This window comes from Amphiprion ocellaris, chromosome 20 (assembly GCF_022539595.1).
Source record: "Amphiprion ocellaris isolate individual 3 ecotype Okinawa chromosome 20, ASM2253959v1, whole genome shotgun sequence".
In the NCBI taxonomy this organism is placed as follows: Eukaryota; Metazoa; Chordata; class Actinopteri; family Pomacentridae; genus Amphiprion; species Amphiprion ocellaris.
In genome coordinates, this window is record NC_072785.1 from 17,967,387 (window position 1) to 17,982,164 (window position 14,778).

General features: G+C 40.3%; 1 protein-coding gene across 5 annotated transcripts in view; it reads right to left on the bottom strand.

The window, feature by feature from the left end:
• Positions 1 to 2,013: 2,013 nt before the first annotated feature.
• The window catches only part of LOC111578120 (pleckstrin homology domain-containing family G member 3), a 33,739-nt gene continuing 20,974 nt past the window's right edge, over positions 2,014 to 14,778 (bottom strand). For 4 of the 5 annotated variants that reach the window (XM_023284727.3, XM_055006096.1, XM_055006095.1 and 1 more), the window contains 15 exons: positions 13,598 to 13,667; positions 13,455 to 13,501; positions 13,210 to 13,360; positions 12,722 to 12,853; positions 11,959 to 12,141; positions 11,583 to 11,675; positions 9,572 to 9,658; positions 9,447 to 9,477; positions 8,707 to 8,808; positions 8,534 to 8,566; positions 7,685 to 7,695; positions 6,952 to 7,317; positions 6,033 to 6,149; positions 3,593 to 5,063; positions 2,014 to 3,470 (listed from right to left, as the gene is read on the bottom strand). In XM_023284727.3, the coding sequence (XP_023140495.2) occupies positions 2,824 to 3,470; positions 3,593 to 5,063; positions 6,033 to 6,149; positions 6,952 to 7,317; positions 7,685 to 7,695; positions 8,534 to 8,566; positions 8,707 to 8,808; positions 9,447 to 9,477; positions 9,572 to 9,658; positions 11,583 to 11,675; positions 11,959 to 12,141; positions 12,722 to 12,853; positions 13,210 to 13,360; positions 13,455 to 13,501; positions 13,598 to 13,667 (3,541 nt within the window). In that variant the 3' untranslated portion in view covers positions 2,014 to 2,823. The remainder of the gene's footprint in view (positions 3,471 to 3,592; positions 5,064 to 6,032; positions 6,150 to 6,951; positions 7,318 to 7,684; positions 7,696 to 8,533; positions 8,567 to 8,706; positions 8,809 to 9,446; positions 9,478 to 9,571; positions 9,659 to 11,582; positions 11,676 to 11,958; positions 12,142 to 12,721; positions 12,854 to 13,209; positions 13,361 to 13,454; positions 13,502 to 13,597; positions 13,668 to 14,778) is intronic. The other variant, XM_055006097.1, reaches the window with a different exon arrangement.

Consider the following 14,778-nt stretch of genomic DNA (forward strand, 5'->3'; position numbering starts at 1 on the left):
AGCAGCGGAACAGATGTGATCAGAAAGAAGTCATTTTCTTTTTTCTTTTCTTTCTGGTTGACTTGATTCTGTCAGATGCAGATGTTGGAGCTGATTCTGATCTTTCAGGATAAAAAGCTGCTTTTCCTTCACAGACTTTTCAGGAAATTATTCTCTCAGGTTTTCTCTGCTATTTATATTTTATTATCTGTAATTATTTCATTATTTCTTTACTGTAAAATAAAGTTTGAGGCATAAAGACTCATTTAGTTATTTTATTCCTGAAATCTTTGACGTAGCAGAAATAAACTTCCATTTTCCTTCTTGTACTTCTGATACTAGAACTAAACGTGTCTTCAACACGGATCATTCAGCAGCAACATCACAACAACAAATGAGACAATTTTCAACAAATTAATGAAACTGATGTCATTTAAAACTATCAGTCTGTTTTAGTGTCAAATTAAAGCTGATTACTGACAACTAGAACATTAACGTTACTGTTTTAATCACATTTAAGTTTCCTGAACGTTACATTAATGTCAACCAACCACAGTTTTATGAACTTAATGAACCACATTACAGGAACACAACACACTTCAGCTGTTTACATGAAACTCAACACAAACATCGTTAGCTTAATGCTACGTTAGCTTTAATCAGGCGACGACTGAGCAGCTAGCTCGGTTAGCATCGCTGACATTAAAGCTAATATTTACTATGTTAACGTTCTTCTCTGGTCAACACACACTGAAACAAACTCCACCAACATCTGGAGTGCATGGCACACATTACATCCGACACTAAAGCTGCATATAAAGTGCATTAAAAGCGGCACCGATACGAAAATAAACATTTACTTACCGAACTATCAGAGTCCTTTCGGTGTCTGCTGGTAGAATCAGCCGAAGGTAGAAAACTGGTTAAAACAAGCCAACAGACAGGAAAACTGTCTGTGGAAAATGTTCTGCTACTCCACCGATAAATAAACCAACAGTTATTATATCAGAGTTAATCCAAACGAGGAGAACAGAATCTGCTGCCTCCTCCAAGGACCTGTCAATCATTCCAGACCAGACTGTCAATCAAGTAGGCCCGCCCCCTGGCTTTGCAAAACTTTAACGCTCTATAAAAAAAAATCAGTATTGATTTATTTTAAGATCGGCCACCTGATCTCTCATTTTGACCATGAAAACTAACGAAAAAAATGTATATACAGTTTATGCACCGTACTCTGTTTGGCTACACTCTTGCTGATGACCACTTCCGGTCTCAGAAAATGAAAAAACTGACCTTTTTTCGTTTCTGTCTCTTACTGATTTTACTTTCTTGTAATTCTAAATATAAAACGAAAATCTAAACATTTAAAAAAAATCGTATATCCCTTTTTGATCGTGAAAAGGAAAAACGCCTTGTATTTCAATTTTAATTTTTGTATTTTAAAACGAAAATCAAATAACCTTTCGTTTTATTGTTTTTCAGTACCCGTTTCAGAACGGAAAATCCAATTGCCAGAGCCGTAACCGGACCCAGCCGCTCCATTTGCCACCAGCTGGGCTTGAAGGTTAAAAATACGTACATGAACAATGCTGTTGTTTCCATTTTCTCAAATTTCATGCACATGTTGCGTACACTATGCATGGGTAAATACTATTGTTCTGTAGTTCAGTTTAAGCTCATGTTTTAAGCAAGTCTTTTAAGATCAGGAAATGCCATGATGAGCAAGTCAATAAAAGTGTTTTATAGCTGTACAGGAGGGTCAAGGTCTCTAAATTTGATTGCACTGAATTTTCTCATGGTTCCTTAGTTTAGTGCAGCTGCTGTGTCTTTTTGTCTCCTAGACACCACCAAGCCACATTCCTCACATTTGTTATGTACATGACACAATGCCCTTGCTTTCTTTTATTTTCATTTTACCTGATGGAGATAGAAGACAGTCTTTGAAGTTGTACATTTAACTTAGCCAACCTGTTTTAAAATGGACGTACAATATTTTTAAAAAGTTACTAAGCAGTGAAAAATATGGCACCTGTGGAAAATTACCATTTCTATTTTTATTGAAAATATGGGAAACTGCAGGTATGAAACAATATGTTTTCTGGAATGGAAAAGTAAAGAGGGGTTGCCATTAGTCAAGTATTTACACAAAGCCAATCTTTCCCAAATATACAGTTTCATAAATAACGCTCAAGAAAATATACAACTTACTGAAAAAAATAAAGCTCCAGTGATGTGTAATAAGTTTTACAAGCAGCTACAGTAAACATGGAAGCAAATTACTGCTGTGACCACATGTATTAAAAGCCAGCAAACATCAAAAGGTAGCCCTCTTTGGTGAATCAGTCTTTGCTAACAGCAGAGCTCTTGGCAACGAGACTTTAGCTCCTGTTTGCTTCCTCATGACAGTCTTAGCTGACAGTATACATGTTCATGAAAACAGTGCTATAGCAGCTATAGCAAAAATCCCCACCAGTATGTGGGAATCAAATACGTGGATATAATAATAAAGTACAACCTCATTTTCATTTGATACAGGGACTATATACACATTTTTTTTGTTTTTTACATAAACTTTGTACTGTGCAGACAAATACCCAGTGTAGAAATATCGCAATACACCATTTTAAAGACAATATGCTTTTCTCTCATGGCCTTACAAGTAACCTATAATATCCCTTTTATGTTACACTGGTGCCAACATCATCACCTATCGTTCCTCTACTCTAAGAATATCAGACAGAGGAAGAAAACAGGAAAATGGATTTTGACAAGCATCAGATAACTCTCAGTTAATGCTCCCACAAGACAGTTCCTGATATTAAAAACATACATAATCCAACATGTTCATGAGCTTGTGCTTAAGCTCTGGAACTTTTCCCGTAAGCTTTTCACAAGATTACTTTCTGAAGTCTTCCCTGAACTCAGGACAGCAGACTTCGCTGCACTATCCAGACCCTCCTGGAGGAGGCCGTCTTCTGCTTGGAGGCTGCAGCAGGTCCTCACAGGTTCCTGAAGGTTTTGTACTTCATGGAGGGGCAGAGACCCCAGCATGTGGTCCAAGGAGCTCCACCTGCACAGCAGGGGATGAAGCTGTGTCTGATGCTGAGGCCAGTCCTCTACCACAGGACACTTCTCCTTGTGTAGTGCTTCAGAGTGTTCTGTTGGGCAGTCTGTCAGAGCTTTGTGAAGGTCCAAGGAGCTGTGGTATTTGTGTGAGCAGCCATTACACCTGTTCATACAGCACTCCAGCGTCCCATTTGGGACTGTGCAGCTACGGGTTACTTTTGAGGTATGGGAGGTCTCTGTGTATTTGGTGCGTAGCTCCTGAACATCAGGCCAATGGAAGGTCTCCGACTGTGGGCTCTGTGGGCAGGTAATGGTGCTCTGGGAGCTGGCTCCTGAGCTGGGGGTCTGGACTGGACTTGGAGAACGCATTTCATGGATAACTGCCTGATCACAAGCATTCAAAGGCAATTTCAGGTTGGGTTTACCTGCATACATACAAAAAAACAGACAAACACAAACAAAGCTTTTCAATTGTCTCGATACATGTGTCTAAGTGGTAGGTTACTGCAAAAGAAAGCAATGTGGCAATCATTTGCAACCTATTTACCCTTTTTCTTTAACTGCATCTTCTCCTCCTGGACAGCAGGTAAATTCTTGAAGCCTTGTTGATTTGCTGTTTCTCTGTTCCTCTGCCAGACTATAGGTCTGTTGTTTTTAATCCGCTGACTGTACTGACGTGCCAGCTGGAACACCTTGTTTTTCATCTTTCCCATGTCTTGCAGGATCTGGTCCTCATCCATGCTTGTTCTGAAGCTAATGATCTTTGGTAGATGGCTCTGGTGGAAATGGCTGTTGTCTTGAAGCCTGCGGGTCCTACCTGGCTTAGAGTCCTGATCAGATCCTCCCTCCACAGCCGGGGAAGTTGTGGTAGGTGACGACACACTGGCGCTTTCTGAGGCAGCGCTTATTTCAGACTCTTCTAAAATCTGAGCTGGTTGCTTACTGGTTTTAATGTCTGAAGTGTCTGAGCTGATATCTTCAGTCACTTCTAATATTGGGTCACTAACGGTCTCCTCTGCAATCTGCTGGACCTCCCTGCTCTCTTGCTCATTTTCCATGTCTTGCCAAACTTTGAGCATGTCACACGAGGGTCTGAACTCTTCTTCTGTTGTAGAAGCATCTGTGACGCTAACAGATCTAGCCTTTACTGAGACTGATCTCTGTGGTTCAGTTTTTTGACAAGTTTCAGTGTTCCGACTCTTTTCTAATCCAGGAAGGTCAAAGACAGACCAAGAAGTCGGCCTGTTCCGAGAGAGGCCTTTCCTGTGGACTGGGACGGCCCTCTCCTGAGGAATATCATCAAGCTGTCGACTCAGGTGCCTGACCAGACCCGCTGGAATATATGACAGACTTTCCCTGCGCTTGATGCTGAAAGTAGCATCTTGATGCTCGGCGTGCTCGTAGTATCGTCTGATTTTATGAATGAGGAGGCGATCTTGTTTAGAGAGAGTAGACCTCCGTTTCCCTTCCATGAGAGAGTTCAGTGCAGGTTCATGCACAGGCATTATTGAGAGACCAACATCTGAGGTTGCCTGTGGCTCTGGTGAAGAGCTGACCAACAGCTGGGTCTGTTTCTCAAAGTCCATGCAGGCTGAAGGGCTTTGGAAGGCATCATTGTCTACCGGTGGTGAGGGGCAGGCGAGGGAACCCAGATCCTCTGAAAGTAGACTGCTCCGTCTGGACAGGCTGCTGATGAAGTGCTCAGCTATCACACTAGCCTGGTCCAACACAGAGGACGGTAGGATGCTTTTATTATCTGAAAGCACCTCCTCTTCCTCCTCTGAGAGCTCCCCATTTGTCAGTACACTCGTCTCCTCCACTTGGAGACCAGAGGAGTCACTCCCTCCTTCTTCTTCCTCTGCATTTTCTCTAGAGGTATCTTGAGGTTCTGGGGAGTCAGTTTCTTTTTCGGAAGGGGTCACAGGAGACTCGGGGTGTTCAGAATAATCCACCTCCAGCTGATTGCTGTTCTTTGAGAGAGGGACACAGTCTAGAGGGCACAGCTCCCGCACACTGACCTGAAACATGATAACAGAGTTTGCAAAGCGGGGTATAATGAGTAAAAGACACATTCTAATAGCAAGCACTCTCCATTCCCCATTAGCCTAATGGTCCTTTTCAAAGTCATCTAGGCAGTTTGATCTAAAGCATCTACAATTCATGCAGGATGTGTTTTATCTTATTAGGCCTCCTTGAGCTTTATTACAGTGACCTCTTTCTATGTGCAATATGTTAGTGTGGAAAAAACTGCAAAGACACTGTGATGCCATTTGCAGCCTGTTGCTAATGACTCTTTCCTGGATCATTTTCGTTACCCTTGGCAAGTTCAGATACAATGTGACAATGTCTGTGGCTCTACCAATGCTCCTACTGCTGATGTCACTCTCGCCTGCCATTAATCTAAATCAGTTTCCAGGTGTTCCCTGCTCTTTTGGAGTGTCTGTAATTGCAAAAAAAAAGCACAGCTTGGAGCTGTGCGGTGGAGATAAGGTGAGGGAGAATAACGACCCCAAACTCTGCTCAGATGCAGAAGCTGCTTCGCAAAGTTTCCGATTATGAGAATCAGATAAGAACTGTAGCTGGCCTCCAAATCTAATGCTGCCTTTCTTAGTGGGAGTACTGGCAACAGGACAACAGTGTGCACATTTTAAATTTCAGGACAACCAATATGAATCAGGCACTAACATAGCTCCACAATGTTGTGTACATGGCTAAGGTCACCTGTTAGGTAGAAAACGTACTTCTTAATAAGGCTAATGTAGTATAGAGTCCGCTATCTCACAGAGCAGTAACAGCAACACCAAATACAATGACAGAGTTTCATTCAAAACATACAATGTGTAGAAAACAGGCTTACCAACAAATGTGATGATAGATGGGCATTCTTTAATAGACTGAATACATGTCTCATGTGGCCTCAGTGACACGTGTGGAAACAACACTGAATAGATGTGTGTAAAAACATTATACTAGGCTTTAATAAGTACCTGTGTGCTGAGAGTTTCTTTCACAGCCGTATCCCCATGTTTTTCCTCGTGCCTGCAAATTTCTACCTCCTCTTTTTGCGTAGTTTTCAGGTCAGGAGTATCTTTGCTCTGATCGTCCTAAAAGGGAAAAACACGGCATTAAACTAAATGTTTTTTACTCTGAAACTCTCAAGGTTGTAGGCAGCATAAGCAGGACAATTTTTCACAGTGGACACATTTCTTAACAATAATGTTTTGTCTTCATATTGAAATGATGTGTATTCATTCATATTCAGTAACAATACTACTAACAATTAACCTTAACAATGACTCTCTACTTATAAAAATTCAGAGGGCAAATATGATTAGGAAACATGACAATCACAGAGCAAAGCTTTTGCTACTATAATGATCATTTAATTAGATGGCTACATTAACCTTTGAAGTCAAACAACACTGAACGGAGTGCATTAAGCCACTGGTTGTAATGCAAATGCAGGCAGGGTTTGAACGGCATAAGCTTCAACATCAATCATGTCCCAAAACACACAATTATGAAACACAGCAACAACATGCACAAGGAAAACGTAAAATTCCAAAAGAAATGTGCATGCAGAGTGGGTTGACATGGAATCCAAAGTTAAACAACACAAGCAAAGACTTGTGCAAGCTATGACTTTTAGGTTTCACTCATGCTTTTAAGGAATTCACAGTTAGCAGCCTGAGATAACTTCAGTCCATGCGTTTCAGTAGCGTGAATTCAACCTGAGGCAATCAATGTGGACAGTGCAAATGGTAGCAGGTGTTAGTTGGTTCTGGTCAGGGAAAAAAAAAGAGGGAGAGGGACAAGAGCCAGCGTGGGAGAAAGTGGCAGAGAGTATTGGTAAGCCAGTGGAATGGAGCAGGAAATGGGAAACCCGTGGGTGGCAGAAACCCTCACCGTTGTGAAGTGAGTAGAAAGCAAAGCCCTGGCTCTATAGTGCCAGCAGGAGATGGCTGCCAGCACTGAACTGGCAAAGTCGGCTACCTGGTCGTCTCCCATCAGTATATCTTCCTTGTAACCTTCCCCCTCTTCCTCCTCCTCTGCCTTCTCCTGCTCCAGCCTTCCCTCACTGGGCGAAGAGCCCAGTTTCGGGTCACTGTCAGTAGCACTTAGCTGCTCCAGAGAGTCGCTTCGGGGAATTAGATCCTCCACACATGGCCTCTCAGCCTGGGGCTCGCCTAGACTGGAGGTCAGCGTACTGACACTAGAGGCTGGCTGAAGGGAGCACCTATCCCCCAGCAGTGCACCCTCACTGTCTGCATGCTGTAGCGTGAAGTCATAGACATGTGATTTGTTATTGCAAGGCCAGTGCTAGAGCCATGTTGTGATTGCAAGGCTGTAAATGGGATGAAATCATCATAAAGCAGCTTTAGCTTTGGGTGAGATATGAGTTTTGCAATCCAGGGAAGAGTCAGAGTATGTTGTGTGAAGATTAGAGTTGGACTTTCTCAATTTTTAGTTGAGTTCTTAGTTCATTTAGAATTGAAAGTTTGAACTGCTGAGTCACAACCGGGCAAACCATATCTCACCACAGCCCAGTGACCTAAATAAACTGCTTTGCTACAACAGACTGAAAAAGCTTATCAAGGTTTAATAAAAAAAACACTACATTTGGAATTCAGACGCTTACCTTCAAAACAGCTGCATGGAGAGCAAAGATAAAGAGCAGGAGGCAGAGAGATAAACAAATGAGAACGTCAATAACAGCGAAGAAAAACATGCTCAAGTCAGATATTATATGACAAAATATCCTGAATCCCACATGCATCTTATACAATTACGGTCAGGACACAGTCTCTGCCTCCACAAACTGAGTGAGGTAGTTGTTAGTCTGGTCCAGACTTAAGGGAGGCCCTGTGATTAGATAAATACCGATAAGAAACATCTTGCTCTCAGAGGCTCAAACTGGACATGATGCAATTAGCCCGGATGTGATGACCTACTCCTTCACCCAAATGAGAAGGTTGACATGAAAATTGCTTCTTCATTACATTGGTTCAAAAATTGATCCGGACTTGGAGCAGAGCAGAGCTGGAGACAGCAACACTGAGGTTTTGTCCCTCGCAATGGCCAATTACAATCAATGAAAACAGGAAGACGCACACATCTGAAGGCAGGGCTGAATTTGACTATTGAAAAGAGCTTGGATATGACAAAGCCTTCGACCAATGTGGCACATAATTAACTTCATTATGGGTGAGGTGGAGTGGGAGTGAGTAAGTGAGTGAGGGTGTGTGTCTTTTGATCTGTTTTCCAGGTGTCTTTGACGGAGAACAAAGCACAAACGCAATGGAGACATGAACAGCTCTTATCCAGCAGGCACAAAATAACCTTGGAAAGGGGCGGTGGGGCTGCCGGACCACTGGATAGCAGCCAGAATGTAGATCAAACTGAACCCTGTTAATGAATCTGGCCCTTTGTCTGGCAAAATCCCACTCAACATTCAATGATATAAACAAAAACCTAACAATGTACTAACCTTTTGTGCTCCTTATGATTTGTTTCACTGGCTCTAAAAAGGAAGAAATTTCAAATTGGACAGCTCAGTAGAGGTGAAAGTAACAATAATCAACAAAACTATTCTCTTTTTCTTAAATGTTAAACACAAACAGAGCACTGTATGTAGTTATAAGATGAATAGGGGGCTTGTACCTGATCTCCTCCTCCCGTTTCGTCCTCCAAGATGGAAGTCGTCAGCCTGGCAGGACTCTGCTTTCTTTAGCCTCTCAGGACTGTACTGGTACTTCCCTGGATCTGAGCAGCAGAAGGATACATCATTACAATCAGAGCTGCAATTACAAAAAACTATTTCCTCCAGATAGATAGATGGGTTATAGGCTATGCCGTCTCAGCAAATTGTTTTTCCAGATTTTCCACTGACAATAAACGACCTTTCTCTTTTATAAGAACCATTGTGTGCATCTATCCACAGTTTGCAGTGAACTGACATAGACTGTTGTTGTTTTTTATCATTCATTGTAGAGTGTATTCTCTTTCTGTTTAGTTGTTTGATATGTTTTTTACTCTCCGTAGGTAGTAAGGGCAAACTCAATAGGATTGTTTGTGTGTAGCAAGATTGCCGGTCAGAAACAACACAGAATGACAGATCTAGTGGTCTAGGAAAGGGGTGAGCAGTTCTTAGTTGGCTCTGTTAAGCAAATTCAGATAATAAAATGTATGTTTCACTTGATTGTTGTGGAGCACTTTGTTATCAAATGTTTGTCTGCTGTCTTTTCTGTTGCAGCTGAATTTATCTGAACGTTCCCACAGACACAAAGAGCACTTCTGCAAGGATAATAACACAAACTAACAATAAGCAGCATCTTTGGCTGCTATGGCAACAGTTAAATTGGTCCTGGCACAACTAGAATAATTCTGTTTGTAATACTTACAGTTTGAATTTTCAAGGCTAGCTTCTTTTGCCTTTAAAGAGAAACAAACAGTAGTTTGAATTTAAAGGCCCTTCAGAAGCACAACAGAAAGAAATCTGGTGTGAGGAACAATGTGGTTTGTTTACCCTCTGTGGGACGATGGCATTGTGATTCTCAAGAATGAGCCTCTTAATGTGATGGGCCCAGAGCCGCTTCTCCTCAACAGACTTGGCCTGAAACAAGAAGAACCGCTAACTTAGAAAATAAAGACATAAACTCTACGTGCATACAATCTATACAGCGGAAACCAAAAGATTGAGACCACTTGTGAAGATACTTCTACTCTTCATTTGTTTCAAATTTAATATAAACTTTTTAATCACAAAGGACAGTATTAGTTTAACAATGTGAGTACAAAGTTGAATCTCTGACAACTGTCCATAAATTTTAGAATATTTTAGTATTTGTTCCTGTTTTTGCTTGAATGACAGCAGCACTCAAGCTGCATGGACTCAAACCTGATAAATCATATTATTCCAACACAATCTGACAACGTTCCAAAGAGCTTAAGTGCCCCATAAAAGTTCCGCTGAGTTGAGGTCAGGAGACTGTGGTCACACTAGTTGCTCTTCTTTGGTTTTTAAGTAGTTCCTCGAAACTTTGAGGTGTGTTTTGGCTCATTATTCTGCTGCAGCATGAACATGTCTCTGAAGAATAGAGTGCTGCTACTTCTTGGTCAGGGTGGACTTGATTTAGTGCTAGAATCCAACTTCACAGTAGCAAAACACCCCCCGGCTTGAATATTCTCCCCATCATGTTTCACTGTAGGTTTGACACACTGTGGTATCATTCCCTCTCCTCTCTCTGGATTCATCAGGAAAAAAAAAGTGAAATGCCGGTATGTCGTAGCCCACTTCAAGCATTTGGCTTTAGAGATGTGACTTGTCCTTTGAGAACAGTACTAGACAGTCTTCTTTAGACAGGGCTTTTCTGATTTGAGTCATGCATTCTTTATTTAGCAAATTCTACGGCAATGTTGCCAGTGATCCTCTAACGGGAAGGTCACTTTGAGTCTGTCTGAGCTTTGGAATCAACTGATCCAGTTTCTGCATTTTTTTTTAGAAAATTTCAGTGGCGCCACGATTTGATGCTGATAAGGCCCCTCTTTTCTCAGAATAACTTTCACTAATTAACTCTCTGCAACTTGGGGCACAGCTATACTTACAAGACACACATCCAAACATAGAAGTTATTATCTAAGTTTCTTATTTGTATGCCTACATCTTCTGGTTGTTTGTATCTTTACTTAGCGATATTATAAATGAGGCCTCTAAGTCAATCTTTCACTGCGTTTGAAAAAATAATGAACGAATGAAACATGCAAAGCTGCTAGCTGATTTATTTTACCCAACTTCTGATGAGTTGATCAGATTCATTGATTATTCAAACACTGCTTCAGTGGACGGATTCAACTCAAGAAACCTTTGCAGAAAGGAGTTATCATGGCAATGAATAGCATAGCTGAGAAATTATTGAAACTTCATATGTATTAATGTAATGGGATTGCTCTACTGGATCCAACTGTGGCAGGCAGTATTTCTCTGGGCATTGATGGTAGACAAATGGCAAAACATAATACTGATGAATTTTATATTACTGTTCAAAAATCTAATTCTAAAACAACAACCCAACTGTGAACAATACAGAACTATTTAAGACTGATATCCATTTGTTAAGTAAACAAAACATTAAGGCATGAAATTAACTAAATATTACATGGATCTAACATGGTCAATGCCTAAAAGTTGCATAAACTGTATTGCAGAATAATAAATCTTTTCTCTTCATTCAAAATTTAACAACTTGTTGTGTTCTTAAGCGTTTCCAAATCCACATCCTCAAACTTTCTAATTATTTCTGGGTTTTCCTGAAAATATGACAGATTTTTTTCATGTTGTCTCAGACTTTTGGAGAGTGCTGTATATGTAACAGTACATAATAAACCTTAGTAAAATGCGTACAAATCAGGCTGCTTTACTGCTTTGGTGACCTGTGAATTTCCTGAAACTCACTGAAAAGCAGTACATTGTGTATAGTATGACTGTGTTGCAGGACATGAAAGGTCAACAGTTACTGGTGTGGACACACTGTATTTACCTGCACTGTATGGGGTTGCTTGGGACGCTTGAAATGGATAACACTGAAGAGCAGGGGATCTTTGGCACTGTCAAGTAGCATTAAGGTGGAGCACTGAAATCACAAAGAATGTAGCCATGAAGAGAACGGTTACACCTAATGTAGTTTAGTTGTGTATTTTCTGCCTTTTTAGAAACATTTCATTATGATAAAAATGTAATCAAATTTAACAGATAATGTGATCTTTTTCTGTTCAATCCAAATATTGTGCTTTTAATCGCATACATGTTAAAATGATGCTATATATATATATATATATATATATATATATATATATATATATATATATATATATATATATATATTTATATTTATAAAAAAAAAAAAAAAAACATACTGAGATATGGATCTTGTAGACATAATGTTCCCCTCTTTTCTTGGTAATGAGGAGCATCTTTTCAAAGAGGAAGAGTGTACGGGTGTTCTTGGCCCGGAGCACATGAAAGGTGCCCTCCAGCACCAGTTCTCCATAGGTGGTCAGGTCAGAGCCCTTCCAGTTGATAAGAAGTGACTGTATCTCCTACAGATGAACATGAAAGCACATTCGCTTACATGCACACACACATTCTCAGTCTTCTTCTTTCATTATGAAAGATAAGATATGTCAGGTTTGTGTCAGCTTTTACTTATAATCCTTACACAACACCTATATAAAGAAGGAAACAGGAAGATGAACAGGATGCTCTGTTAAATCAAAGAAATCATTACAAAGCTGCAATCGGGCAATATCTGCTTAGAGATACTTAGAATACTGGAGCTTAAAAATACATATTTATGGAAGGGATGGGAGTCACAGAAGGCTGCCATGCTGAGAAAAGCAAATATGTGGAATAAATCGATGAAAGAAATGACTTTGAACCCACCAGGCCTGCAGAAAAGCAGAGAGAGTAGCAGTAGTAGCGCACAACAGAGGTACAAGAGAAAATCCCATTTAGTCTCTGAAGAATGTGGGAGTAGATAGGGGAGTGGGTACAGTGTGTAACAGAGCTGCTCAGCTTTCAAATGCACTTTGACGTATGTAGTGTACCATATGTCAGAAATGATACAAATTCCCTTGTTGAAAAGCATTTTGGTGAGGATGTGTGGCAATCCCATCTGACCTGCACTCTGACAGCGTGTTCATGTTTCCGCTTCATGTCATTGATGTACCAGGCCACTCCTGTCATGGTGTCTATGGCCTCTTGAATTACCTCATAGCCCTCCTCGTCAGGGTCAAAGTGCTTTGCTATTTCCTTTAAAAAAAAATAAATTAAAAAAATCATAGCGGTTATTACTCGTAGCAAAGTCATCCACAAATCATTCCACAAACAAACTAAACGTGCTTCCATATCAATATTTGTGTGATTTTTCAAATGCTATATATATTTTAGCCTCGAGGGGCTAAAAAAAAAAAAAAAATCACTCTTATGTCAAACTATTTACCACTCAGTCAGAATTCAGGGAGTAACAAGCAATGTAAAATGACTTGGTTTCAACATAGTCCAGAAAAATGAGGCCATTATTTATCAATAACAGAATCAAAAGTCTACCAAGGAAGTATTCTAAGCTAAAGTTGTGTTGGAAGTATATGACTGAGGCCATTCTGTACCTGAAGCAGCAGGTGATACTTCAGGATCCTCTGAACTGGCTTTAGCAGGTAGGAGCCCAAAGGGAGGGAGCGCTTCAGAGCAGCCTGCCGATCCCTGAAGAACTTGGCTAAAGTTTTATTCCTCATGCAATCAGTCAGTGCTGCCACTGAGCTGAAGGACAGCAAAGAGTAACATTTGTCAACTCACTGAAACATAATACATGAACAACAACATGGTGTAAAAAGAATATCTTCTTGCTACTTACTTGGGGTAGTTGGTGCAATACTGGGTGTAGATTTCAAAGTATTCACTCTGGAGAGACACAAACCAGACATACGTATCACTAGTGCTTCATTTAAGGGACTGATATTGCTGTGAATAAGTATCTGGAAAAAAGGTTTTGCTCACCTTGTTTACAAAGCATTGAGCAATAGCCACAGGGTCATTCTCACACATGTCCAATGACTGCAGCAGCTCACTGAAATGCAGAGCACAGCAATAAATTATTGTTTAGGTAGGCATAATAAAACAATGAAAGGCTAGAATTGAATGGAGTAAATATGGAAGGAATACTCAGAAGAAATCAATACTAATATTCGGTACTGAAGTCTGTTTTAGCCTTCAATGATATTCAAATTTTGTTTTGAAAAGCACCAGCAGAGGGCACTATACTGTTGCTGTTAAGCAGGAGCCTTTACACATGTTTGGACTGAGAACATTCATTCGACTTGGAATTCTGCATGCCCACAGTCCCATCAAAAACAAGCTTCATTTAGAGCTTGAGAAACCGAAAGCTGAGAGATGTACTTCATGCTTTACAAGCTGTGACATCACCTCAATAAAATGTGCTTGACTGGAGGAGCACACATGAATGGTGGATTACTGTGGAAAAACAGAACTGTAGAAAAAACAAACCTGATCACTAATAATCACAGGCACTCTGCACCAAAGACATTCAGTTAACATAACACATGGAAATGTGAGAGTCAAACACAATACATCACAAAGCATTTCAAACTTTACATCAAAGAGTGGGATTCTTGACTGAAACCGATTAGAAGCAAATGTGCCAGCATGTTGACGGAACAGTGGGGAAATTACTGGAGTTGGGAATTTTTTTATGACACAGTGTCAATATTTGTTCATGCTGCATGACTGCTTGGTCAACAATATTTACAGTTTGGAGAGGGTTAAGTGCCACAAAGAAATAAAAATTCTAGGATGAATGCAAGACTGTTTATCACTTACTGTCAAAGTCAAATGTAGGTTAATGGCACAAACCACTGTGAACTCAAGTTGGGAAAAGTGAACAAGCCAAGAGATTCAATTACAGCAAAGTATTTAAGCATTAGAAAGACATACACATACATATTGTGCTGTGCATACTGCAAAAAAAGACATTGCAGTACGTTTCTCTTGCAACAAACATCGGTTTTCCTCTGGACAGTCTTCTACAAATGATCATAACTCTGTGGCAATCATTAGTAAAAATATGTCATCTGTTCACTGGCTGATGCAAGGATTTCCATCAAAAAAATACTGCAATAGATCACTATTTTCAGTGCAATGCAATCCTGTGACAACAGGAA